The sequence below is a fragment of the Anabas testudineus genome, chromosome 14, assembly GCF_900324465.2.
Source record: "Anabas testudineus chromosome 14, fAnaTes1.2, whole genome shotgun sequence".
NCBI lineage: Eukaryota > Metazoa > Chordata > Actinopteri > Anabantiformes > Anabantidae > Anabas > Anabas testudineus.
The window spans coordinates 19,772,488-19,796,130 of record NC_046623.1 but is presented as its reverse complement, the minus strand read 5'-3'; the positions used below and the strand labels follow the sequence as shown (position 1 = coordinate 19,796,130).

At 40.8% G+C, this 23,643-nt stretch overlaps 2 protein-coding genes across 2 annotated transcripts in view; one reads left to right on the top strand and one right to left on the bottom strand.

Moving 5' to 3' along the window:
- Positions 1-1,166, bottom strand: part of med27 (mediator complex subunit 27) — a 3,058-nt gene extending 1,892 nt beyond the window's left edge. The window contains exons 1-2 of the mRNA XM_026373306.1: positions 933-1,166; positions 559-703 (exon numbers count right to left, since the gene is read on the bottom strand). Of these exons, the coding sequence (XP_026229091.1) occupies positions 559-703; positions 933-1,135 (348 nt within the window). The 5' untranslated portion in view covers positions 1,136-1,166. The remainder of the gene's footprint in view (positions 1-558; positions 704-932) is intronic.
- A 2,105-nt stretch (positions 1,167-3,271) lies between these two features.
- Positions 3,272-21,682, top strand: LOC113168871 (netrin-G2-like). Its single transcript, XM_026369924.1, has 10 exons — positions 3,272-3,487; positions 6,314-6,572; positions 7,449-7,594; positions 8,186-8,424; positions 10,128-10,300; positions 10,714-10,737; positions 20,242-20,409; positions 20,524-20,676; positions 20,866-20,955; positions 21,030-21,682. Exons 1-10 carry the CDS (start codon positions 3,272-3,274, stop codon positions 21,158-21,160), a joined length of 1,599 nt encoding a protein of 532 aa, XP_026225709.1. The 3' UTR covers positions 21,161-21,682.
- The last annotated feature ends 1,961 nt before the right edge of the window (positions 21,683-23,643 follow it).

Below are 23,643 nucleotides of genomic sequence, written 5' to 3'. Positions count from 1 at the left end.
CACAAAGTACACACGTATGGTCACAGTACTGCGCTGTGTGTTCCTGATACAGGGACAGATGCTGGTTGTCATGATGTCAGCCATGTCACCTGATCAATGATCAATGGAAGTAGAAATAATAGGGTAGTTAGCCTGTTACTCCTTAGACTATTAGTATTCAACATATTAGTTTGTTAATATGCAAGCTGCTGCCAGTTAGCCTTTTAGCAGGTAATCTAGTAGCATGTTAGGTTAGGTTAGTTTGTCAGCATGTTGGCTGTTAGCCTAAAAGTCACGTTAACAGTTAGCCTTTGGGCAGATGTGGTTCAAGAGGTTGAGCGGTTGTCCCACAATTGTGGGGATCAGCATTCAAATTCTGGCTCTTCCTGTCATATGTTGAGGTGTTCTTGGGCAAGACATTGAACCCCAAGTAGCACCAGGTGAGTCAGAGCAGCAGCATGGCGGTGTAATCACTCTTAGAGTACCAATAATGTTGAAAAGTGCCATGTAAGAACAGACCATTTACTATTTAGCAATGAGCCTAATTCCTTGTTAAAATGCTAGCAGTTATCCTAGTACCTTGTTAGACCACTTGTATGCTTGTAGCAGCTGTGAATATAAAGGAGTTTTATCCTGAACTGGATCCAGACTCAACAAACCGCTGTTATGGAGAGGATGAGACTCTGAAGGACGCCCCACGAGACCACTAAGACGCTCCAACTCACTGAGTGGGAAACACGTGGAGAGAGAAAGAGAGACAGTTACTCTTATTGTTACTTGTCTTACTTAAATTCCCTTTACCAATAAAATACTGAAAAAGAAAAATAGAAAAAAGTTACACGTCTAGCAGACATGTTATTTAAAGTCAGTAGAACTGAATCTGAATGTAGTCTGGTTGGACAATAACCCAGCACGCGTTATTTAAAATCAGTAGAAATCTGAATGGGACTCACTTGAGGTCTCTGTTGACAGCCTGCAGGTTGTCTTGAAATTCGGCTATAAACTGCTTCTCTCGACCCTCCAGGGTCTCCCGGTTCTTCATGCCATCCTTCAGAGACTCGAAAACGCGAGTCACGCTGGACCTGAGCGCCTGAATGCCGCTGATGGCGTGAGAAAACGCCTCTAGGTTCACCCCGACATTCACCACGTCCGCCATCTTGTCTTGTTTCTTTCCGCCGCTGCTGGCGCTCTGTGATGACGTTTTACGGGAAGGCCATCAAAACGTCACAATTTTCTTCTTCTTCTTCTTCTTCTTCTTCTTCTTCTTCTTATTATTATTATTATTATTTTCTTTTAAATTATTAATATACGATGAATGTAGAAAGATGAACATCTGAGTTAAACGCTTCATTTACTGTTTGTTTTCTGTTCTTCTGTTTTTATTCCTTTAAAAAATGGACAAAGAGGGAGAGTTTACATTGGAGAAGGAAAGAGAGAGAGAGAGAAAGAAAGAGGTATAGTTTAGATTGGAGAGGGAGAGAGAGATGTGGAGAGAGAGGTAGAATCTACATTGGTGAGAGAGAGAGAGAAGGAGAGAGGTAGAGTTTACATTGGAGAGAGAGGGAGAGAGAGAGAGAGAGGTATAGTTTAGATTGGAGAGGGAGAGCGAGGGAGAGAGAAAGATGGAAGGAAAGAGAGGGAGAGAGAGGTAGAGCTTACAATGGAGAGAGAGAGAGAGATGGAAGGAAAGAGAGGGAGTGACAGAGAGAGGTACAATCTACATTGGAGAGAGAGAGAGAGAGAAGGAGAGAGAGATGGAGGGAGAGAGGGGCAGAATTTACATTGGAGAGAGAGAGAGATGTGGGAAAGAGATGGAGAGAGAGAGGTAGAGTTTACATTGGAGAGAGAAAGAGAGAGAGGTAGAGAGAGATAAGAGAGTGAGAGATGGAGAGAGAGAGGTAGAGTTTACATTGGAGAGAGAAAGAGAGAGAGGTAGAGAGAGATAAGAGAGAGAGAGATGGAGAGAGAGAGGTAGAGTTTACATTGGAGAGAGAAAGAGAGAGAGGTAGAGAGAGATAAGAGAGAGAGAGAGATGGAGACAGAGAGGTAGAGTTTACATTGGAGAGAGAGAGAGGTTACAATAGAGAGGGAGGGAGGAGGGGATTAGGGGGAGGATAAAGGAGAAAGAGTAGAAACTAAGGAGAAGAAGACAGGAGGCAGAGAAAGAAGTCGAGAAGACTGAAGAAGAGAAGAAATAAAGAAAAGAAAGGATGAATGTTTATTTGCCTGTTTCATCAGCTTATCCAGAAAGACAGACAGGAGCGTAACACAGACAGGTGAGTAACACAGACAGGTGAGTAACAGAGAGACAGACAGGTGATCTCAGCTATGGGTAAATGAGCAGGTGATCCACAGAAACATTATACAGTAAACAGGTAAATGTTGTGACAGCAACTGTGTCCAGGTGTACCTAATAAACTGCTTTTGATTCTGGACTTCAGACCTGGTTCTGGTCGGATGTGGATTAGACAGGAAACAACAGACATTTTAATAAAGAAGAAGAACAAGAAGCTTCGTCCTCAGAGCATCAGCTTAATCTCAGACACAAACAAACAAACAGGAAGTTTCATTTTCACACCAGCCATTATTTCTCCAGAGGCAGGAAGTTTATTACAGCTCTACACACCTGTTCTGACCCAAATATCAGAACTGGAGGAAGACCGTGTTGTATGACTGAAAGCTCCAGAACAGCAACTGGATACGTTTATTGATTGTTCACAGCTGAAGTGCGGGTTAACAGGTGTTCAGATGTGTTCTAGACTGACTGACTGTTGTTTCTCAGCACAGAGTCTGGACATAGGTTCAGTTTTGATGATAATCTTTAAGACAACTGTTCACTTTCAGTGTTTCTCTGGTTTTAAGTGTTACACAAAGAAAAAAAAGAAGAGTCCACGCATCGTTTGAACGGTCATTTAAACATGTTTAGCATTTTCAGACAGACTAGCTGAAATGTTCCAACTCTGGCCCCAGATTTATTCTCCAACACAAATTCTTACAGAAACGTCTACAGAGTCAACAGTAAAGTACCAAAGCTCTGTTCTCCCCGGTGTCTCTCGACTTTAGCTGCTGACCAGTCGGTCTTTTCATGTCAGATCAGGTTTTTGAATGAAGTGACACTTCCCACCAGGACAGTCTCATTCAGACTCACCAGGGTCTTTGAATCTCTAATGGTTGTTTTTTTTTTTTTTTTGTTTGCAGGCTGAACTTCTTGGTTGATGCTGAAAATCTGATGTATGGACCGTAACCGACCAGTGAGGGTCGCACAGACCTCCTGATGAACTGTCGGTCCACCATGTACCTCTCCCTCCTCCCTCTCCTCGTCCTGCTGCCAGCATTGGGAAGGGCTCAGTTTGAAGTGTGTCAGTCTCTGCGCAGTTCAGAGGGGGGACCAGGTTGGGAGTTCTATGCTTGTCAGCCTCCACCTGCCAACATGAAGGAGGTGATGCAGATCAGAGTGGACCCTCCTGGGATCACCTGTGGAAATCCACCTGAAAGATTCTGTACACTGGTCAGTCGCACACCTTGACAGATGTTAGCATAATGATTTATCCACAAAAACTTCCAGAGTCAGGGAGAAGAAACAGTTTCCTGAGATGCGTGTCAGACAGAGAAGAAGAAGAGGAACAGCTTGTTCTTCATCAGTGTTTTAAATGTTAAAGCTGCAGAGTAAGGAGCTCATTCCACCACCTTGGTGTCTGTAGGAGGAGCTGGGCAGAATGTTCAGGTAGGGTTTGAGTTTTCTGATGCAATAGAGGGGGAATCTGCTGTCCTAGGTCTGACCCTGAACCTGATCGTTCAGTGATACATAAACCTGATTCACAGTGAGAAAATAACTCTGTGTGTCTATTTTGTAGCTCTGACTCTGGTTTAAATGTTGCTGAGTTGGTTCACACACTCACTCTGAGGTCTAATATCTGTAAACCTTGTTGATCTCTGGTAACTGAGAATACAAAAAAAAAAAATCTATACTGGTACAATTAGTAGTAAAGCAGCAGAAGCTCTGTTTCACACCGGTCACAAAAATACAAAACAGATATATATCCAGCTGCGTTTTTCTCTTACACCTTATTATTGAGTCAGGATGTCCAGGTTGTTTCAGTGTAAAACCACAGAGACCTGAACCCCCCACTTACCCACAGTAAACCTGCTGTCACTCTAATTGACCCTCTGGGAAATTTAAGTCATGTCTGAATTATTGATAAATGTAAAAGTTTTATCCATCTATCTTCCTCCGCTTATCTGGGGCCAGGTCAGAGGGTAGCAGTCTAAGCAGGGATGCCCAGACTTCCCCCTCCCCAGATACCTCCTCCAGCTCTTCCGAGGGCCAGATGATCTTCCCCTGGGCCTCTTCCTGGAGGGACATGACTGGAACATCTCTCCAGGGAGGCGTCCCGGGGGCATCTGAAACAGATGCCCAAGCCACCTCAGCTCACTCCTCTCGATGTGGAGGAGCAGCAACTACTCCGACCTCCCCCCGGGTGACCCTGTCTCTAAGGGTGCGCCCAGCCACTGTGCAGTGGACACTCATTTCAGCCACTTGTATTTGGGACCTCATCCTTTCGGTAATGATCATGGGTGAGAGTAAAGGTTTTAAAGAATTTTTTTTTAAATAAACTATTAGAAAACTTTTGAAGACAATTTTGTGAGAGAACAACTCCTCCCATGTTCAGACACCAACAGATTAGCTAGATGGTTGTTCAGTTCAACCCAACACAAATATACTGTGTCACTGTGTCAATATCTTTAGTTATTGGTGGGTGGAGTCTGTTAGCAATGGTTTGCAGTGGGTGGACTCTGTTAGCGATGGTTTGCAGTGGGTGGAGTCTGTTAGCAAGGGTCTGCAGTGGGTGGAATCTCTTACCGATGGTTATTGGTGGGTGGGGTCTGTTACTGTTGACTTCCTGAGGTGTCCTTGGACAAGACACCAAAACCCCGTAGTAGCGCCTACATACCACAATTTCCACAAGAGGATCAATAAAGTGTAAATTAAATTAAATTAAATTAAATTAAATTAAATTAAATTAAATTAAATTAAATTAAATTAAATTAAATTAAATTAAATTAAATTAGTGGTGGGTGGAGTCTGTTATTGTTGAATAATGGTGGGTGGAGTAATCTATTACAGATGGTTGATGGTGGGTGGAGTCTGTTACAGATGATTAATGGTGGTGGGTTAATAATAGTTGATGGTGGGTGGAGTCTGTTACCGATCGTTAACAGTGGTGGGTTATTAATGGTTGATGGTGGGTGGAGTCTGTTACCGTTCATTATTGGTATTACAGATGGTTAATAGTGGTGGGTGGAGTCTATTACAGATGGTTAATAGTGGTGGGTTAATAATGGTTGATGGTGGGTGGAGTCTGTTATCGTTGATTAATGGTGGATGGAGTCTGTTACCGATGGTTAACAGTGGTGGGTTAATAATGGTTGATGGTGGGTGGAGTCAGGTGTCCCTAACCCTAACTGTGATATTTATTCATGGTTAGTTTGAGCCTGCTGAGTTGCAGACTGTGCTGCAGCTGCTCTGTGACAGTTGGCAGCAGCAGCTGAAGTTAACGGATTAACTCAGGGATCAGATTAAGTTCAGTGTTAATCTGTCACACGCCGCACATGTTACTGACACACACACAAACTAACCTGTGTCAGGGTCAATGATCGTTATTAATTAGTTGTTACTAAAACTCACTGTTCATTAACTGCTCAGGACAAAGTGGACACAGTTAGGTCGATCAGAAGTTCTCAAATACTTTAGTGAATGTCACAGTTGGAAAAGCTCCACTAAGGCTAAATGCTTGTGTTTAACATCCTACCTAAGTAAAGTACTACCAAGAGTACTATCAACTTAAACTATTAAAGTAAAAGTACTCATAGTGCAGTAAAAATGTGTCCTGTGTCTAATGTATTCGTAATAATTCAATTGAATTCAATTTTATTTGTATGGCACCAAATCACAACAGAAGTCGTCTCAGGGCACTTACAGAATATTCAGACCTTACAGAATATAATTGCATACAGAATTATATAGAAAACCCAACAACACCACTGAGCAGCACCAGGAGACAGTGGAGAAACTCTCTGTAATACTGACTGCTAGTCCTGCTGTAAATGTGACAGCTGCTGCTGCAGCTTGACAATCATTTAAGATGATTTCTTTTTCTATTTTCCTGTGGTTTATTATGTTGTTTTTCTAAATGTGCTCAGCCTATTGGAGGTGGACTCTAACCACGTGTCAGCAAAAAGTCAGGGAGGAGGAAATCATCTTCTGATTCAGGTTTGTGTTCTAGTTTTATTGTCTTTAACATTTATTATAAAATTTGATTTCATGTGTTCTCAGGAGAACCCGTACTTGTGCAGCGATGAGTGTGATGCGTCCAGCCCCGACCTGTCTCACCCTCCTCAGCTGATGGGAGACAAGGAGAGGGGGGGCCTTGTCACTTACTGGCAGACGGTCACGTGGTCCAGGTACCCTGAGCCACTCCTGGCCAACATAACTTTGTCATGGAACAAGAGTCTGGAGGTGGTCGATGACATAGTTATCACCTTTGAGTACGGTCGACCAACCAGCATGGTGCTGGAGAAATCCATGGATAAAGGTGATTGGTCTTGGGGGGCTGCGTGGGGCTGAGGGAGTCAAGCTTGTGTCTTGTTTCTAACTGAATCTTAAACAGCTTTGTAGTTTAGTTTAGTTTCACACCTGTATTATGTTTTCAGATAACTCGGTACAGTACAGTTACAGTACAGTTTCTGGAACATCACCAAACTTCATTTGACTTAAATCAGAAGTACAATTTGTTTGCATGAATTAACAAATGTTCTATAAAAAGTAAAAGGATGAGAATGGAGGGAGCTGAATAGCAGCTCCAGATAAACCTCACTGACGACCAGTCTGAATGTTCCTGAAAGGCAGGAGAACACCGAGCAGAGCAAAAGAATGGGAACGCCATAATAGTTGAAATCCAGTGGATGGACAACATGGGATCATCCAAAGTATTTGTACTTTCATCCGAAACAAACGAAATATCTAAGGCAAGGAGAAGAACTTTAAAGTGCTCTAGTAGGAGCTGTTGGAGTTCATGGGGTATAAGTGCAAGAGGATTTTTTTGTTTTTAATTTAATTTAGTTGTGTCAGAGTTCTGTTTTCAGCAGGTTTTTGGGAAATTGGGAGTGAGGCAGCTGAGCGTGCAGAGGTGGGTAGATTGTCCCACCATCCTGGAACCACTAAGCTGAAAAGTTTAGCGAGTGGGTGGGAGGGATTGTAGACATGGATGAGGGAGTTCAGGTAGGCCAGAGCTGTGGAGTTGACCACTCTGTAGGTAAGGGTCAGGGCTTTAAACCTGATTTAGCAGCTACAGGAAGCCAGTGCATCTGTCCTTTTATGGACTACTTTTAAATGTAATCTATAAATGTATATTTTGTATTTAAATGCGAACAAAAGAATAGCAGAGGTTAAAACTGTGTTTGTGTTTCAGGTGTGACATGGCAACCATATCAATTCTACGCTGATGACTGTCTGGAGGCATTCGGCATGTCACCCAAACAAGTTTTTGATTTAGCACCAAGCAACTTAACCCGGGTTATCTGCACTGAGCAGTACTCCCGCTGGGTTGGAGCCAAGGTTAGTAACCAGGCCTCATACTTGTCAGACTGGTTGGGGCGAGTGGAAGGTGGAGAGAAAAAAAAGAACAAGCAGCATACAACACAACACTGGGCAGCTTGGCAAGACTAGTCACTGCACAGTGGAACAAACAGCTCAGGATACCTGCAGATAAGTACAGAGAGAGGGAGACAGAGAGAAAGAAACACAACTATGAAAGAGAGAAGACAAATGTAAAATTAAATTATTGTGTGTTTAAGCCTAAGAGACACATGTATGTACACCGATCAGCAAAAACATAAAAACTATCTGGTAGTTTTAATGTTGTGGTGGACAGGGCTCAGCAAGGGAAACTATACTGCTGGGCATGATCGACTGGTTTCAGAACAGACTGTGTGGGGCTGCAAAGCGGCAGACCTATGTCAGCATCAGAGTATGCATGCTGAGCCCTGTCCACCAGGGAGCAGATTGGATATTGATCTGTATTTGGCTAAAATGAGATCTGATTACAGTTGCCCAGTGGTGTAGCAGAGCAACATTAGATAAAAAGGAAAGGTGTACTGTATCTGAGTGACAGCTGCAGACACTGTAAACTGACTCTCTGACCAACAGGAAGAGAAGGTTGTGGTGTTCGAGGTGCGCACTCGGTTTGGGGTGTTTGCAGGTCCAAAGCTAATCAACATGGATGCTCTGTACACCCGGATGGAGACAATGAAGGGTCTTAGAGACTTCTTTACCTTCACCAACCTACGTCTGAGACTACTCCGCCCGGCACTTGGTGGCACCTACGTCCAGAGAGATAACCTGCTAAAGTACTTCTATGCCATCTCCAACATTGATGTACCTGCCAGGTAACTAAGCCACACCCAAAAAGCAAAAGCTGGAGCAGGAATTAAATATATTTATCTATAAAACCATCACAAAATATGGTCAGATCTTCATCTAAGTTACAAATATGAACAACACAACAACAAAAATTTGAACTAATAACACAGGTCATTGAATGAATTATAGAAACATTTACAGTGTCGTGAGTAGTTGATTCGTATATAGTGTTACAACCTGATGTCTGAGAGTTTAGATAGTCCAGACTCTGATAAACTGTCTGGAAAAGCAGATGATATACACTACCTGTCCAAAAAAAAAAAGTCACCTGAACTTAACTACACTAATAGGTAATTATGGAATAATTAAGTTATTTAACCCTAACTTACAAGTTATTTAACCCTAACTTATGCAGTGAGGAGCTTCTAATTTCTTAAACAACCATGTCTGAAGACACATCCTGTGGCTGTGGAAAAGACGTTAATCTGTTTCAGAGGGGTCAAATCGTTGGTATGACTCAATCAAAGAAAACATCTAAGGAGTTGATACTAAAACTGGGTTAAGAACTGTCCAACGCATTATTAAAAACTGGAAAGATAGTGGAGAACCATCATCTTAGAAGTGTGGCCAAAAAAAAATCTTGAATGATCATGATTGGGGATCACTTAAACGATTGGTGAAATCAAATCTTAAAAAAACTGCAACAGAACTCACAGCTGTGTTTAATAGTGAAAGTGAAAGTAAGAAAGTGAAAGTAAGAGCAAGTCAAGGGATTGGGACTAAACAGCTATGTAGCCTTAAGAAAACCACTTGTCTGTGAACTTTTTTGGAAAAAAAGGCTTCAATTTGCTAGGGAGCATAAAGATTGGAATGGAAGAAGGTCATGTGGTCTGATGAGTGCAGATAGACGCTGTTCCAGAGTGATAGGAGCATCAGGATTAAGAAGAGAGGCAGGTGAAGTGATGCACCCATCATGTCTAGTACCTACTTTGCAAGTCTGTGGGGGCTTAATGTGGGGGCTTCTTCCATGATCTGGGGTTGCTGCAGTTGGTCAGGTCTAGGTTCAGCAACGTTATAAATCCAAAGAATGAGGTCAGCTGACTACCTGAATATACTGAATGACCAGGTTATTCCATCAGTGGATTTTTTCTTCCCTGATGACACAGGCATATTCCAAGATGACAATGTCAGGATTCATCAGGCTGTAAAACAGTGGCTAAGGGAGCAGGACAAATCATTATCACCCATGGATTGGCCACCACAGAGTCTAAACCTTAGCCCCACTGAGAATCTTTAGGATTTGCTGGAGAAGACTTTACACAGCTGTCCGATTCTCCTATCATTGATACAAGATCTTGATGAAAAATGAATGCAACTCTGGACGGGAATAAATGTTGTGACATTACAGAAGCTTATTGAAATGATGCCACAGTGAATCAGCGCTGTAATCAAAGCTAAAAGCAACAAAATATTAGAGTGTGACTTTTTTATTTGGTCTGATCCACAGCTACAGGAAACTGGTACATGGATGATCATACATTAATTATAACACAGCTGTTCCCACCAAAGGTTACAGAAACAGTTCATACTCCAGCTCTTCTCAGACCTGCACACAGGTAACCAATCACAGCGTGAACAGGATATGATTCCACACAGGTGTGGGAGAAGGGGCTTCAAGTGTGTTTAGGCTGATGACTGAACCTGTTCCACATATGTGTGTGTTTCTCAGGTGTAAATGTCATCTGCATGCTTCTCAGTGTGTGCTACGAGATGCAACGCTGCAGTGTGACTGTGACCATAACACGACAGGTCAGGACTGTCAGCGCTGCAGCCGGGGGTTCAAATCCCGCAGTTGGAGACCAGGATCATACCTGCCCCTGCCTAAAGGCACTGCCAACACCTGTAGGTATCTGCACACACACACCTGCAAAGGAGGAAAAGTTCTCAGCTTGTGATGAAGGCAGGTGTACACTCAGTCCAGAATCAATTTGTTACTAGTGGTCAGGTAGAATAATAATAATAATAATAATAATGTATACTTTATTGATCCCCTTGGGGAAATTCATTCATGTGAGGTAAGAGTTTCAAGGTAACAACAGATGAAACCCAATGCAGGCAGGTAACAGGTATTGCTGGAAAGCTACAATGAGTCTCTTATTAAACAGCAAAGAACAGGTGTGGTGGCATTGTGACCAAAGGTGTGTAGGTGGACCAGGTGATGGGAAGTCGAAAGACACCTTTAGCTTAAGGGGAAGACGGAAAACGTGTTTTGAATCAAAACTGTGATTTTATTAACATGTTAACATGTTTTACAGGTGAGGCAGCAGAAGCAGCAGCCAGTAAGTACTGCTCATCTGTTTACCTGTCTGTCTGCTCACCCATGTATTTGTCTGCTTACTTGTCCCCTCACCCCTTCTCCCCTTCCACAACTAACAAAAAAACTTTCAGCCTTGGAACACAGTTCAACAATATGGTGTGTTAAGAAAAGTACAAAAGCCCCAGATGTGTGCCGGCTAAATGCAATGGTTCAACAGAACAAATGAGCCCATGTGTGAGTCAACAGGTTTCAGTGAGCTCAGAGAGAGAGGAGTGAACGCTGCAGACATTTTTAGACAACAGAGATCACTGCTAGAAATTGAACAACTTTTTAAGAGTAGCCTAATGGTAAGGTAGCATGTCACATAACTGCACACACCTCAGTTTAAGTCTGGCTGGGAACCTGTTGCACTTAGAACCTCTCTATCTATAATTTATAACACAGTGCTGATTAGATTTGTGGATGACACCATGTTACATGTTACTCTGCCTGTCTCAGCAGCTTCAATGCACACATCCCCAGCTCTTCAGAGCAGAGCTTGAAGCCTTATTTTACATGGATTTATTTAACCACTCAGATGTCAGCGGGTGGTTAATAATCCATTTTTCTGTGTTGCTGCTTTACCCGACTTTAATCTGTGATTCAGAGCGAGTGAACATGCCAACAGATGGTGTGTGTGTTTAATCTGTGTTAGTCGGTTTCCAAGACGCACACACTGGTAGTGCTGCATTTGTGAGGGCCTTTAAGTTAATGTTTTACAACTAACTACAATCTAGAATAATTAATGATTTGTTTTAACGAATCATTAATTATTAATTAACATCAGTACCATCATCCAGGTGCTGTGAAACCGTTCAAAGGTTAAAAAGTCAGAAACTGAGATCAGAGTAAATTTCAAAACAAATAAAATAAAAACAGAGTAGACAAGTACATTAGCTTTTTGTCCACAGCTCAGACACAACCTCACTTCCTGTAATTAACCTCAAAAACACTTTGGAGCATGTGAGTCTACGGCCTACAGCCTGAGGGGCTGGATGGGTCTGTGTGGTGTCTGTGGGCTGCGTGTTATTCCTCTCCCAGCCCTGTTTAATGTGCAGTGTCTGTACAGAAAACTAAGATTTACTAAAGACACTTGTTCTTTGACAGAGGATGGTGACTCTAACTTAGCAGCATCTAATAGACGCCCTGTTTTATACAATTCAATTCAGTTTTGTTTTTATAGCGCCAATTCACAACAGAAGTCATCTCAAGGCACTTTACAGTGTTTCAGTGTTTAAGGTTTAAGACCTTACAAAGTATAATTAAATAAAAAATCATATAGAAAACCCAACAACCCCATTTGAGCAAGCTTTAGGCAACAGTGGAAAGGAAAAACTCCCTTTAGAAGAAGGAACCTCCAGCAGAACCAGGGCCATGGTGGGCAGCCATCTGCCTTGGCCGGTTGGGGTGAGTGGAAAGAGAGGAGAGAAAAGAACAGCAGGCAACAACAATAACAACAACTACAACTACTACTACTCCTACCACTACTACTGACAGTACCACAGATACCATTATTGACCTTACTACTACTACTATTACCATGTACACTTTGATGCAGCCTCTACAGGCACAGGAAGGCACAGTCATTGTAATAGATACAGCCAGTACTTATGTTACCTGGCACATGGTGTATTACCACTAAAGAAAGAAGTATGAGAAGTGATACTACATATATAATTTACACTGTTCCTTTTATCAATGCTTCTATGCCTGCAGCAGTTCTACAAACTCCTTTATTTGCCTGTCTAATACTGGGTCTTCTGCTACAACAGGCACCACAGGTGCTACGGATTTTACTGCTGTCACTAGTAAAAATATTACTTCAGCTTCTGATGCTTTTTCAGACTTTAGCAAGACAACAGGAGATACAGCAGACATGGCTCCTTCCAAAGGACCAGCACTGGAGACCACCAATCCCAGTACCAGTAGTGGTTCCAGGCTGACCAGTTACACCAGTGCCAACATGTCCTCTATCGCAGGCTATAGCACTGATTCTGGGGTATCTATTTCTGACCCCCATCTTCTCTGGTACTGGCATGACCAACCTGATAACCAGTACTACGCTCTCTGCTGATAGTACAACATCATGTGGATTTCAACCACATCTAACAACCATCCTAGAAATAGCCCCAACTGGAGATACTCCACCAACTGGGTCATTCCTAACCAGTCAGACTGAAGATGTTTCACCTTTAGCAGGAGCTGACAAAACTTCTCCTTGTGTTTCTCCAGACACATTTATAGATGTATCACCTCCTGATCTTCCTCTTCCTGGTATTTCTTTTCATTGTTATGCTGATGACAGTCAAATCTACATGCCACTGAAGAAAAGTAATGACTTCTGTATAAAAGTTTAACAATAAAAAAACAGAGGTGATGGTGTTCGGTCCAAATGGCTCCGGTAAACCCTCCCTGGTTGACCTTGGCCCTTTGGCACAGTTTGGCAAGCAGATTGTGTCAAACTTAGGTTTTAAGATGGACTGTAATTTTAAATTGGATCACCAAAATAGTGCAGTTGTAAAGTCTGTTTTTTTCCACCTTAGGCAGCTGGCTAAGGTAAAGCCTTTCGTTACACGGCAGCACTTTGAAACAGTAATCCATGCCTTGGCTGGATTACTGTAATGCACTGTATTTTGGAGTAAATCAATCTTCCCTTGCACGTCTCCAACTGATCCAAAATGCTGCTGCTCATCTCATGGTTTGGGCATGAAAGAGGGAGCACATAACTCCCCTCCTGGCGTCTCTCCACTGGTTGCCTGTGCATTTTGGAGTTCAATTTAAAATGCTTTTTTTAAAACTTCCTTGAAGACCCATTTTTATTCCCTGGCTTTTAATTCAGCATGAAGACTCTGTGTTTGTTCCTTTGTTTTATTCTTTTGTTTTTATTGTCATTTTATTTACTATTCATTGTTTTAAGTAGCTGTGTACAGCACTTTGGTCAGCCAAGGCTGTTTTAAAGGGCTTTATAAATAAAGTTGAGTTGAGTTCCTGTTGTGCCATGAATACAACCAGAGCAGGTACCAACCCCTGCTCTACCTCCTCCTGTAGCATCTTTTCCTTATAACGTCTATATAACATCCCCCCATGTGCCCCTTCCCGATGTAGCTCCCCACGCTGTACGTCCAGATGTTCAACTGCCATTGTTTAGGACTCAAGAGTATCCAATAGATGTACTTCTACCTGATATACCTTCTCCTGATAAAGCTCCTACTGAAGTACCGCCTCCTGATCCTCTCCCTCCAGCTCCTGATTCTCTTGTAGAGTACTTATTGCCTCCCTCTGAAGGGAAAGGAGGTGATGCTGCACGAGATACAAGCTCTACTCCTGTAGATGGGTCAGACACTGCTGGTAATTTAGCTCCTGTGGACTTTACCTTCCCTTTTCCAGAAGAGCCAAAGTCAGCTAAACGTCAACCAACTTCTGGACCTGATTTGGGATCTGGTTCTGGATGACTAACAGTAGATCTACATGACATTGGAACCACTCCAGATTATTTCCGTGGAGCTATAGATGACATTGGGTCAGATGCAGTTGATCCTGGACATGATTCTGGCTTAGCAGAACCAGACACACAAGGAAGAGAAAATAGTGGACCAGAAGCAATGGAACTAGATTCTGTCTTGTTTGGTGACAAGAAAGAATCTAAACAAGTAGTGGAGACACATATAAAATAAATAGCTATGACTGCTTGCAGTAGGATTTGGATAGTAGTTAATCAACTGCACATTCAGATGGTCCTGTTGTTTAGATTTGTGTAGATCTGATAAATAGAAAAAATAGAATAGAGAATAAAATATGATAAATTATTTGTTATAACAAACGTATTTGTTACAAAGCTCCTTGAGTGGAATGGAGACAGTACAACTAATTTCATTCAAAAAGCACCAAATCAGAACAAAATCAATTTACAAATAGTATCGTATGCAGAATTATATAGAAAACCCAACAACCCCAATTGAGCAGCACCAGGAGACAGTGGAGAGGAAAAACAGGCTCAGTTGTCATGATGATTGTTCAGTACATATGATGTAATTTAATTTAGCTGAAGCATCAGAAACAGATTGGACCTTCTGCGTTGAGAATTTCTTTTTCCAAATAAACCTGGTGCTTTCAACTGTGTGATCAAAACACAACAGCATGAATTAACATCAGTAACTGAGGTTATTGAAATAGATTACTGACAAGCAGAGTCCAAGTCTGTGTGTAAGTAGCTGCTGGCTCTGCAGAAAACCAGCACAGGCGTAAACTCAGAGAGGAGCAGCTTTACCTGTGATCCCTCACTAAAATAAATAATCTCAGTTTGTACACAAATTTAAATTCTCTGTCCTCGTATTTTCCAAACAGCTGCTGAGACCATGGACAAAGTCCGACAGGAAACCAACAAGGACAACAGTGAGGACACAAAGGCAGAAACTAAAGAGGGAACAACAAAGGAAACTAAAGGGGAAAGAAAGGAAACACCCGAGGAAACTACAGAAAAAACTAAAGGAGAAACTAAGGAAACAACAGAGGAAACTAATGAACAAAGTAAAGAAGAAACTAAGGAAACCATGAAGGAAACAACAGAGAAAACTAATGAACAAAGTAAAGAAGACACTAAGGAAACCATGAAGGAAACAACAGAGGAAACTAAAGAACAAAGTAAAGAAGAAACTAAGGAAACCATGAAGGAAACAACAGGGGAAACTAATGAACAAAGTAAAGAAGAAACTAAGGAAACCATGAAGGAAACAACCGAGGAAACTAACAGACAAACTAAAGAAGAAACTAAGAAAACCATGAAGGAAACAACAGAGGAAACTAAGGAAACAACAGAGGAAACTAATGAACAAACTAAAGATGAAACTAAGGAAACAACAGAGGAAACTAACGAACAAACTAAAGAAAAAACTAAGGAAACTATGAAAGAAACAACAGAGGAAACTAAGGAAACAACAGAGGAAACTAATGAACAAACTAAAGATGAAACTAAGGAAACAACAGAGGAAACTAACGAAAAAACTAAAGATGAAACTAAGGAAACAACAGAGGAAACTAACAAAAAAACTAAAGATGAAACTAAGGAAACAACAGAGGAAACTAATGAACAAACTAAAGAAGAAACTAAGGAAACAACAGAGGAAACTAACGAAAAAACTAAAGATGAAACTAGGGAAACAACAGAGGAAACTAATGAACAAACTAAAGATGAAACTAAGGAAACAACAGAGGAAACTAACGAAAAAACTAAAGATGAAACTAAGGAAACAACAGAGGAAACTAATGAACAAACTAAAGAAGAAACTAAGGAAACAACAGAGGAAACTAATGAAAAAACTAAAGATGAAACTAAGGAAACAACAGAGGAAACTAACGAACAAACTAAAGAAGAAACTAAGGAAACAACAGAGGAAACTAACGAAAAAACTAAAGATGAAACTAGGGAAACTATGAAGGAAACAACAGAGGAAACTAGAGAACAAACTAAAGAAAAAACGAAGGAAACTATGAAGGAAACAACAGAGGAACCTAAAGAACAAACTAAAGGAGAAACTAAGGAAACTATGAAGGAAACTAAAGAACAAACTAAAGGAGAACCTAAGGAAACTATGAAGGAAACAACAGAGGAACCTAAAGAACAAACTAAAGGAGAAACTAAGGAAACTATGAAGGAAACTAAAGAACAAACTAAAGGAGAACCTAAGGAAACTATGAAGGAAACAACTGAGGAAACTAATGAACAAACTAAAGAAGAAACTAAGGAAACTATGGAGGAACCAACAGAGGAAACTACAGAACAAACTAAAGGAGAAACTAAGGACACTATGAAGGAAACAAGAGAGGAAACTAATGAACAAACTAAAGGAGAAACTAAGGAAACAAGAGAGGAAACTAATGAACAAACTAAAGGAGAAACTAAGGAAACTATGAAGGAAACAACTGAGGAAACTAATGAACAAACTAAAGGAGAAACTAAGGAAAGAAGAGAGGAAACTAATGAACAAACTAAAGGAGAAACTAAGGAAAGAAGAGAGGAAACTAATGAACAAACTAAAGGAGAAACTAAGGAAACAAGAGAGGAAACTAATGAACAAACTAAAGGAGAAACTAAGGAAACTATAAAGGAAACAACTGAAACTAAAGAACAAATTAAAGAAGAAACTAGGGACACTATGAAGAAAGCAACAGAGGAAACTAAAAAAGAAACTGTGAAGGAAACTAAAAAGGAAAGTAAGGAAACTAAAAAGGAAACTATTGAAACTAAAGAGGAAACTAATGAACAAAGTAAAGAAGAAACTAAGGAAACTATGAAGGAAACAACAGAGGAAACTATTGAAACTAAAGAGGAAACAACAGAGGAAACTAAAGAACAAAGTAAAGAGGAAACAACAGAGGAAACTAAAGAACAAAGTAAAGAGGAAACAACAGAGGAAACTAGAAGGGAAACTAAAGAAGAAAATATGGAAACTGAAGGGAACACAAATGAAACTAATGAGGAAACTATAAAGGAAACTGAAGAGGAAACAACAACTGAAGCTAAACTGCTAACTAAAGGGGAAACAAAAAATGAAAAAACAGAGGAAACTAAAGAGGAAAGAAAGCAAACTATAGAGGAAACAAAAAAGGAAATAACAGAAGAAACTAATATAGAAACTACAGATGAAACAACAGAGAAAACTATAATAGAAACTAAAGGGGAAACTAAAGAGGAAACAAATAACAAAACAGAGGATGCTAAAGGGGAAACAAAGGAAACTATGTTGGAAACAAAAAACGAAAGAACTAAGGAATCTAAAGAGAAAACTAAAAAGGAAATAGCAAAGGAAACAAATGAGAAAACTAAATGGAAAACAAGGAAAGCAACAGAAGATACTAAAATTGAAATTAAAATGGAAACTAAAGAGGAAACTGAAAAGGAAACTAAAGATGAAACAAAGGAAGAGAACAAAGGTTATGAGAAAAAAGGTAAAACCTGTAGAAGCTGTTGTAGACCTGCCACATACTGGCTAACATTAGTTATGAGTAGCAATGTTAGTGTTACTAGTAGTAGTATCAGCATCAGCACTGCTAGCAAATGCAGTATCAGTGTTAGTTGTTAGTAGTAGCAGCAGCTGTACTACTAGAAGTAGTAGTAGTAGTCTACTGGTCATGAAGAGCTGTGAATGTGTGCTGAGTTCTGAAGGTCAGTGTGGTGCTGACTTCCCTGTTGACCTCTGACCTTAGCTGCTATATGTCGGTGGCTGTGGTTACACATCTCATTTTGTGTCTAAAGCAACTCAGAAGATCCTGATTCCAGGAGGACCAAAGTTTAGTCAGCTGTCCAAAATTGCCTACGTCAGCTTTCAGGGTAAGACCACCACCACAATCCTCCCCCATTACTCTGACCCCTCTGTCTGACGCCCCCCTTTATACAGGGTGGGGTTCACCTGTAGTGACAGGAGACAAGTGACCTATCTTCTCCTCTGTGCCATCTCCATCAGTGTTCTTGTTACCTGTTGACCTGTATGAGAGTCCTGCGCGTGGGTGGAGCAATGGGCGGGGTGAATCAATGTGGGAGGGGTTTCAATGTTAACTGCTGTAAGAGGTTTAAATAAAGTTTGTTACAATTTATTGACATGGAAAATTTAAACAGGAAAAGCAAATTAAAATAATAATTACGGTATGTAATAAGTATATTACGTTACAGTAAGACAAATTACTTTACTTACAGTAACACAAGTTACTATAAGTTACTTTAGTAAAGTAAATCAGTATAGTTAATAATAATAATAATAATATGATCAGTATAGTTACAAGACTATGTTACTTTAGTTACAGTACTATAAGTTACTTTAGTTACAGTAAGATAAATAGTAGTTTACTAAGATAAACTACTATTATAGTTAAAGTATCAAGTTACTTAACTTTATGTTACTATGGTTACAATACTATAAGTTACTTAGGGTAGAGTAATAGCTTATATTGTTTATATTTCATATAAGTACTTTCTTCAGTCTGAGAAGAGTTGGTTAGAGACAGAAATTTAATGTTAGTGGTGGTTAGTGGACTGTAAATTTTTAGTGGACAGGTATGCTGCATTTCCCAAAAATCCCTGCCCTAATACTGCCAAACCTTGGCAGACTACATTTAGACATTTACATTTACATTTAGTCATTTATCAGACGCTTTTATCCAAAGCGACTTACAAGTGAGGAACAAGGCAAGCAAACAAAATCTAAGTCAAGAAGAAACAACATCAAAGCAAAGTGCTATCGAAAAAGTGTTTCTGTTTCAAGAGATGTGAGAATGAAAGGGTAGAATTTTTTATTTATTTATTTATTTATTTTTTAAGTGCAAAGGAAGATGCGGAAGAGTTCTGTTTTCAGCAGTTTTTTAAAGATTGCTAGTGAGGTGGCTGAGCGTGCAGAGATAGGCAGCTCATTCCACCATCTTGGGATCACCGAGCTGAACAGTTTTCCTTGGTGTCGACTGTGTGGTGCTGGTACCACCAGACGACGTTCCCTGGTTGTGCGCAGTGGACGGGAGGGGATGTAGACCTGAACGATTGAATTGAGATAAGATGGAGCTGTGGAGTTGACCACTCTGTAGGCAAGAGACAGAGCTTTGAACTTGATCCTTGCAGCCACCGGAAGCCAGTGCAAAGATCTGAAGAGCGGTGTGACATGAGAGACTAGAAACGGAGACTTAAAGAAAAACCCACCCACACTGACCAGTACAGAGGATTTTTGGGAAATGCAGCATACCTGTCCACTTTAAACCCACAACACATTTGAAGGTCCAGTGCAGTGAAGAATGCTCTGAGCTGTACATTGGAGAAACCAAACAGCCGCTACACAGGAGTAGTAACACCTCAGGACCTGAATTAGCTGTGTACTTTGATTTAAAGAACAAAGGACTCATTTGAGGACAATGACATTCACATATTAGACAGAGAAGATAAATGGTTCGAGAGAGGGGTGAAGGAAGCTTTATACGCACAATCAACACCCCCTCTCTCAACAGAGGTGGAGGGCTTAGACAAAACCTGTCTTCTATTTATCATGCTGCCCTTTCATCTATCCCCAAAAAGGCCAGAACTAGTTCACACCTGCACCAGGTTGGTTAGGGTTAGGGTTAACCCACTTAATGACCCATTTTAGGTGTTAAGAGGGGTTGACAGAGGGGGGTCCACATTCTCCCCATCCTTTGTTTCACCCAATGAGCCTATTCAGGCCAAGGGGTGGAGTGAAACCAAACCTGGAGCATGAATTTGTGGTCTCAAACCAACTATCTTCAGACTGAAGAAGCTACTTGGATGAGTAGCGAACGGTTTCAACCTAACCTGAAGGAAGTCCAGTGGCCATGACTTAACTTCCAGATGACGTCACCTGAATGACTGAGAATCTTCAACAACATATGTTGTGAAATGTTTTACCAGTTCGTGGCTCTGACTCCAGGTCAGATATGCAGGTAACAGGTCTGTTTGTATGTTGAGGGACTGATCTCAGGTCGTTTTTCTGTCTCTCAGACTGTGAGTGTAACGGTCACTCCAACCGCTGCAGCTACATCGATTTCATCAACGTGATCACGTGTGTGAGCTGTAAACACAACACACGAGGTCAGAACTGTCAGTACTGTCGTCTTGGTTTCTACAGGAACGCCTCGCTGCCGCTGGACGACGAAAATGTGTGTGTTGGTAAGTAACAGGTTACACCAGGTGACACTTGTTTTGGGTTCTGGGAATCCCGAAGGAGGACGATTGAATTAATATATAAAAACAGGAATACTGATGAACCTGTCTCTTTGTTAGAGTGCAGCTGTGACCTGGACGGCTCGGTCTCTCCTCACTGCTCCGACTCTGGGGTCTGTCAGTGTAAGAACGGAGTCACTGGGCAGCGCTGTGACAAATGCTTACCTGGATACGCCAGAGGAAGAGGTGGGGCCAGCTGCACAGGTACACATGGTGAGCGGGTGGGGCTTCAGTACTATCCCTGAGCCTGATTCAATCAGGTATCTACAGAAACAGTCACTGTGTGCCACTAACACAGGTGTTTATGATACTGATGTATCATGATGTACATCACGATGTAGATATGTCATCAATGATGTCATTAATAATTAATATTAATATTTTATTTGTCTCACCCTTTAGCAAAGGCCTGTGATGAGGAGCGTTTGATTTGTCAAAATGGAGGAACCTGCATCGACTATCAGCGCTGTGTCTGTCCAGACAATTTCACAGGTAACCACACACCTGATGATGTCACCGCTCAGGTGTTGAGGGTGTATTCTGATGATGTCATCCTACATGTGCAGGTTTGTTCTGTGAGCAGAGGGTCTGTCTAAAGACAAGTGGTTGCCACAACACTGTAAAGGGCTCCGCCTTCACTTTGACCCCACGCCTTTACCTGCTGAGCCTCAGTCTGATTACCTTCAACTGCTGCTAACCCCGCCCTCTAATTAAATCATCTAACCATTTCCTGGACCTTGTGCAGCAACTTCAGTTGACCTGGAGATGATTTTATTCTGCTGGAATTCATCATCTAAACTGCGTATTGGTTGTGGGAGCGCGGTCTATCCCAGGTCTATTAAAGACATGTTAAAGTCAGCGGAAGTCTGAGGCCTTTATTGTGAAATTACAAAATATTTAGTTTTTATTGTGACATTTTCTGTCTGAAAGACCAAAGCAAAAAGTGAAACTGATTTAAAAAGCTGTTGAAGCTTCAGATTAAACACAGTCAACAACTCTTCTATCCTATGATATAATCTGGGTTCTGATGTGAAATAAAGACAAGTTCATTTTGTAAAACTGTACAAAAGCTCTGTGTATGAAGTGAAAGATTGTTAACTGATGGTTTGATCTCTCCAGTTGTTCTTGTTTAAGGGGTGGAGCAACAGGTGACAGACCATGTTCAGGAAATGTGGGAACTTTATGAAACCACATATTTAAATGTTTGCACTGAGCAACAGAACAGAGACATGTTTAATAAAACAATGTTTCATTTACTACTTTGTCCATTGTTGCTGTTATCTTGCTATAATAATAATAATTATAATAATACATTTTATTTAAAGCGCCTTTCAGACCACTCAAGGACACTGTACAATCAACAATAAATCAAAAACAGACTATACAAGTAAATCAACACAATAAATCAAAACTATACAAGTACAAAAGTAGATTAAAGTGAATATGCAATCTTGAACAGGTAGGTTTTGAGTTTGGATTTAAAGATAGAAAGGGAGTCAGTGTTACGGATGTTATTTCTATCCATGCTAACTCTTGCTAGCTCCTGCAGGTTATGTTTACAACCCAAACCCAAATTACTTCCTCTCTCATCCTGTTGTTGGCATAACGGTGACCTTCGCTCTGTTTTCTGTTGTTTAGCTTTTTTAACATGCCTGTCCTTGCAGATCCTGGACACAGGTTCTCCTAAGCTCACCTGTGCCTACCCCTATCTTCCATGCACCTGAAACTCATTCCACCTAATCAGTGCAGATAATCTTTAGTCTGTCTTCCCATCTAACTAGGACAGGAGATACACGAAAACAAGTAAGTGTTGTTTGGAATTGGTTCGCATATTATTACCAGAAAGACTTCACAGCTCTTACCTGTTTCCATATTTTCTAATGTTACGGCCTTATTCTAAAATGGATTAAAACATTTTTCTCAATATTCTACATACAATACCCCATAATGCCAAAGTGAAAAAATTTGTTTCAAATCTTTTTTTAAATTTATTAAAAATAATAAGAAAAAAGTAAAAGTATTCCATTCTTGACACTCGCCATGACACTCAAAATTAAGCTCTGGTTCATCCTGTTGACATTGTTGCAAAGCAGCTTTACACAACCAAAGTAACTATGGAAGTTTACATTAACAGTGAAGAAGAGGAGAGATAACAGTTAGATATGATCATGGTCACATAATGTATGAGGTGAATGTTTATTTAGTGTGGAGTGCAGCAGGGACTCCGGCAGGACCAACTATGACAGCTTAACTAAAAAGGACAGCCATAAGGAAACACAGACATGAGGGCTCCCTGGGATGTAGAGCAACCAAACACTTCACTGTCAACAAACCTGAGTGATCAGTGAGAGTGGGGAAGACAGCATCTAAATATACCAGTTCACCATAATGCTCTACGTCCACGAGTCTTTCCCTAAGGCACATCTATTTACAAAAATGCTTGACTAAATAAATAGGGTTTTAGCCTAGACTTTAAATACCAAAACTGTGTCTGATTCCCGAACACCATTTGGAAGACTATTCAATAAGTTTGGGGCTTTATAGGAAAAAGCTCTGCCCCCAGCTGTAGTTTTCATAACACGAGGTACTGACAGGCAGCCTGCATACTTTGATGAAAGTAGGCATAGCGGATAAGGCACTAGCAGTTTACTCAGATACTACAGTGCAAGGCCATCTAATTCTTTAAATGTCAAAAGAAGTATTTTAAAATCAATGCGAAATTTCACAGGGAGCCAATGAAGTGTAGATAAGATAGGCGTGATGTGCTCATATCTTCTGGTTCTAGTGAGGACTCTCGCTGCTGCATTCTGAACTGACTGAAGCTTGTTTATCCACCTTGTTGAACAACCAGACAGTATGGCATTACAGTAGTCCAACCTAGAGGTGATGAAAGCATGGACTAATTTTTCTGCATCATTTAGTGACAAAATATTTCTTATCTTGGCAATATTTCTGAGGTGAAAGAAAGCTGTCCTGGTGATATTATCTACACGAGCTTCGAATGAAAGACTGGAATCTAGAATCACACCAAGGTCTTTTACTGTTGCACCAGATGTAAGAGAAAGGCCATCTAGAGTTACGGTGTGATCTAAAATCTTGCTTCTAGCTGCATGTGGTCCTATGACTAGTACTTCTGTCTTATCAGGATTAAGCAGAAGGAAGTTAATTAGCATCCAGTCT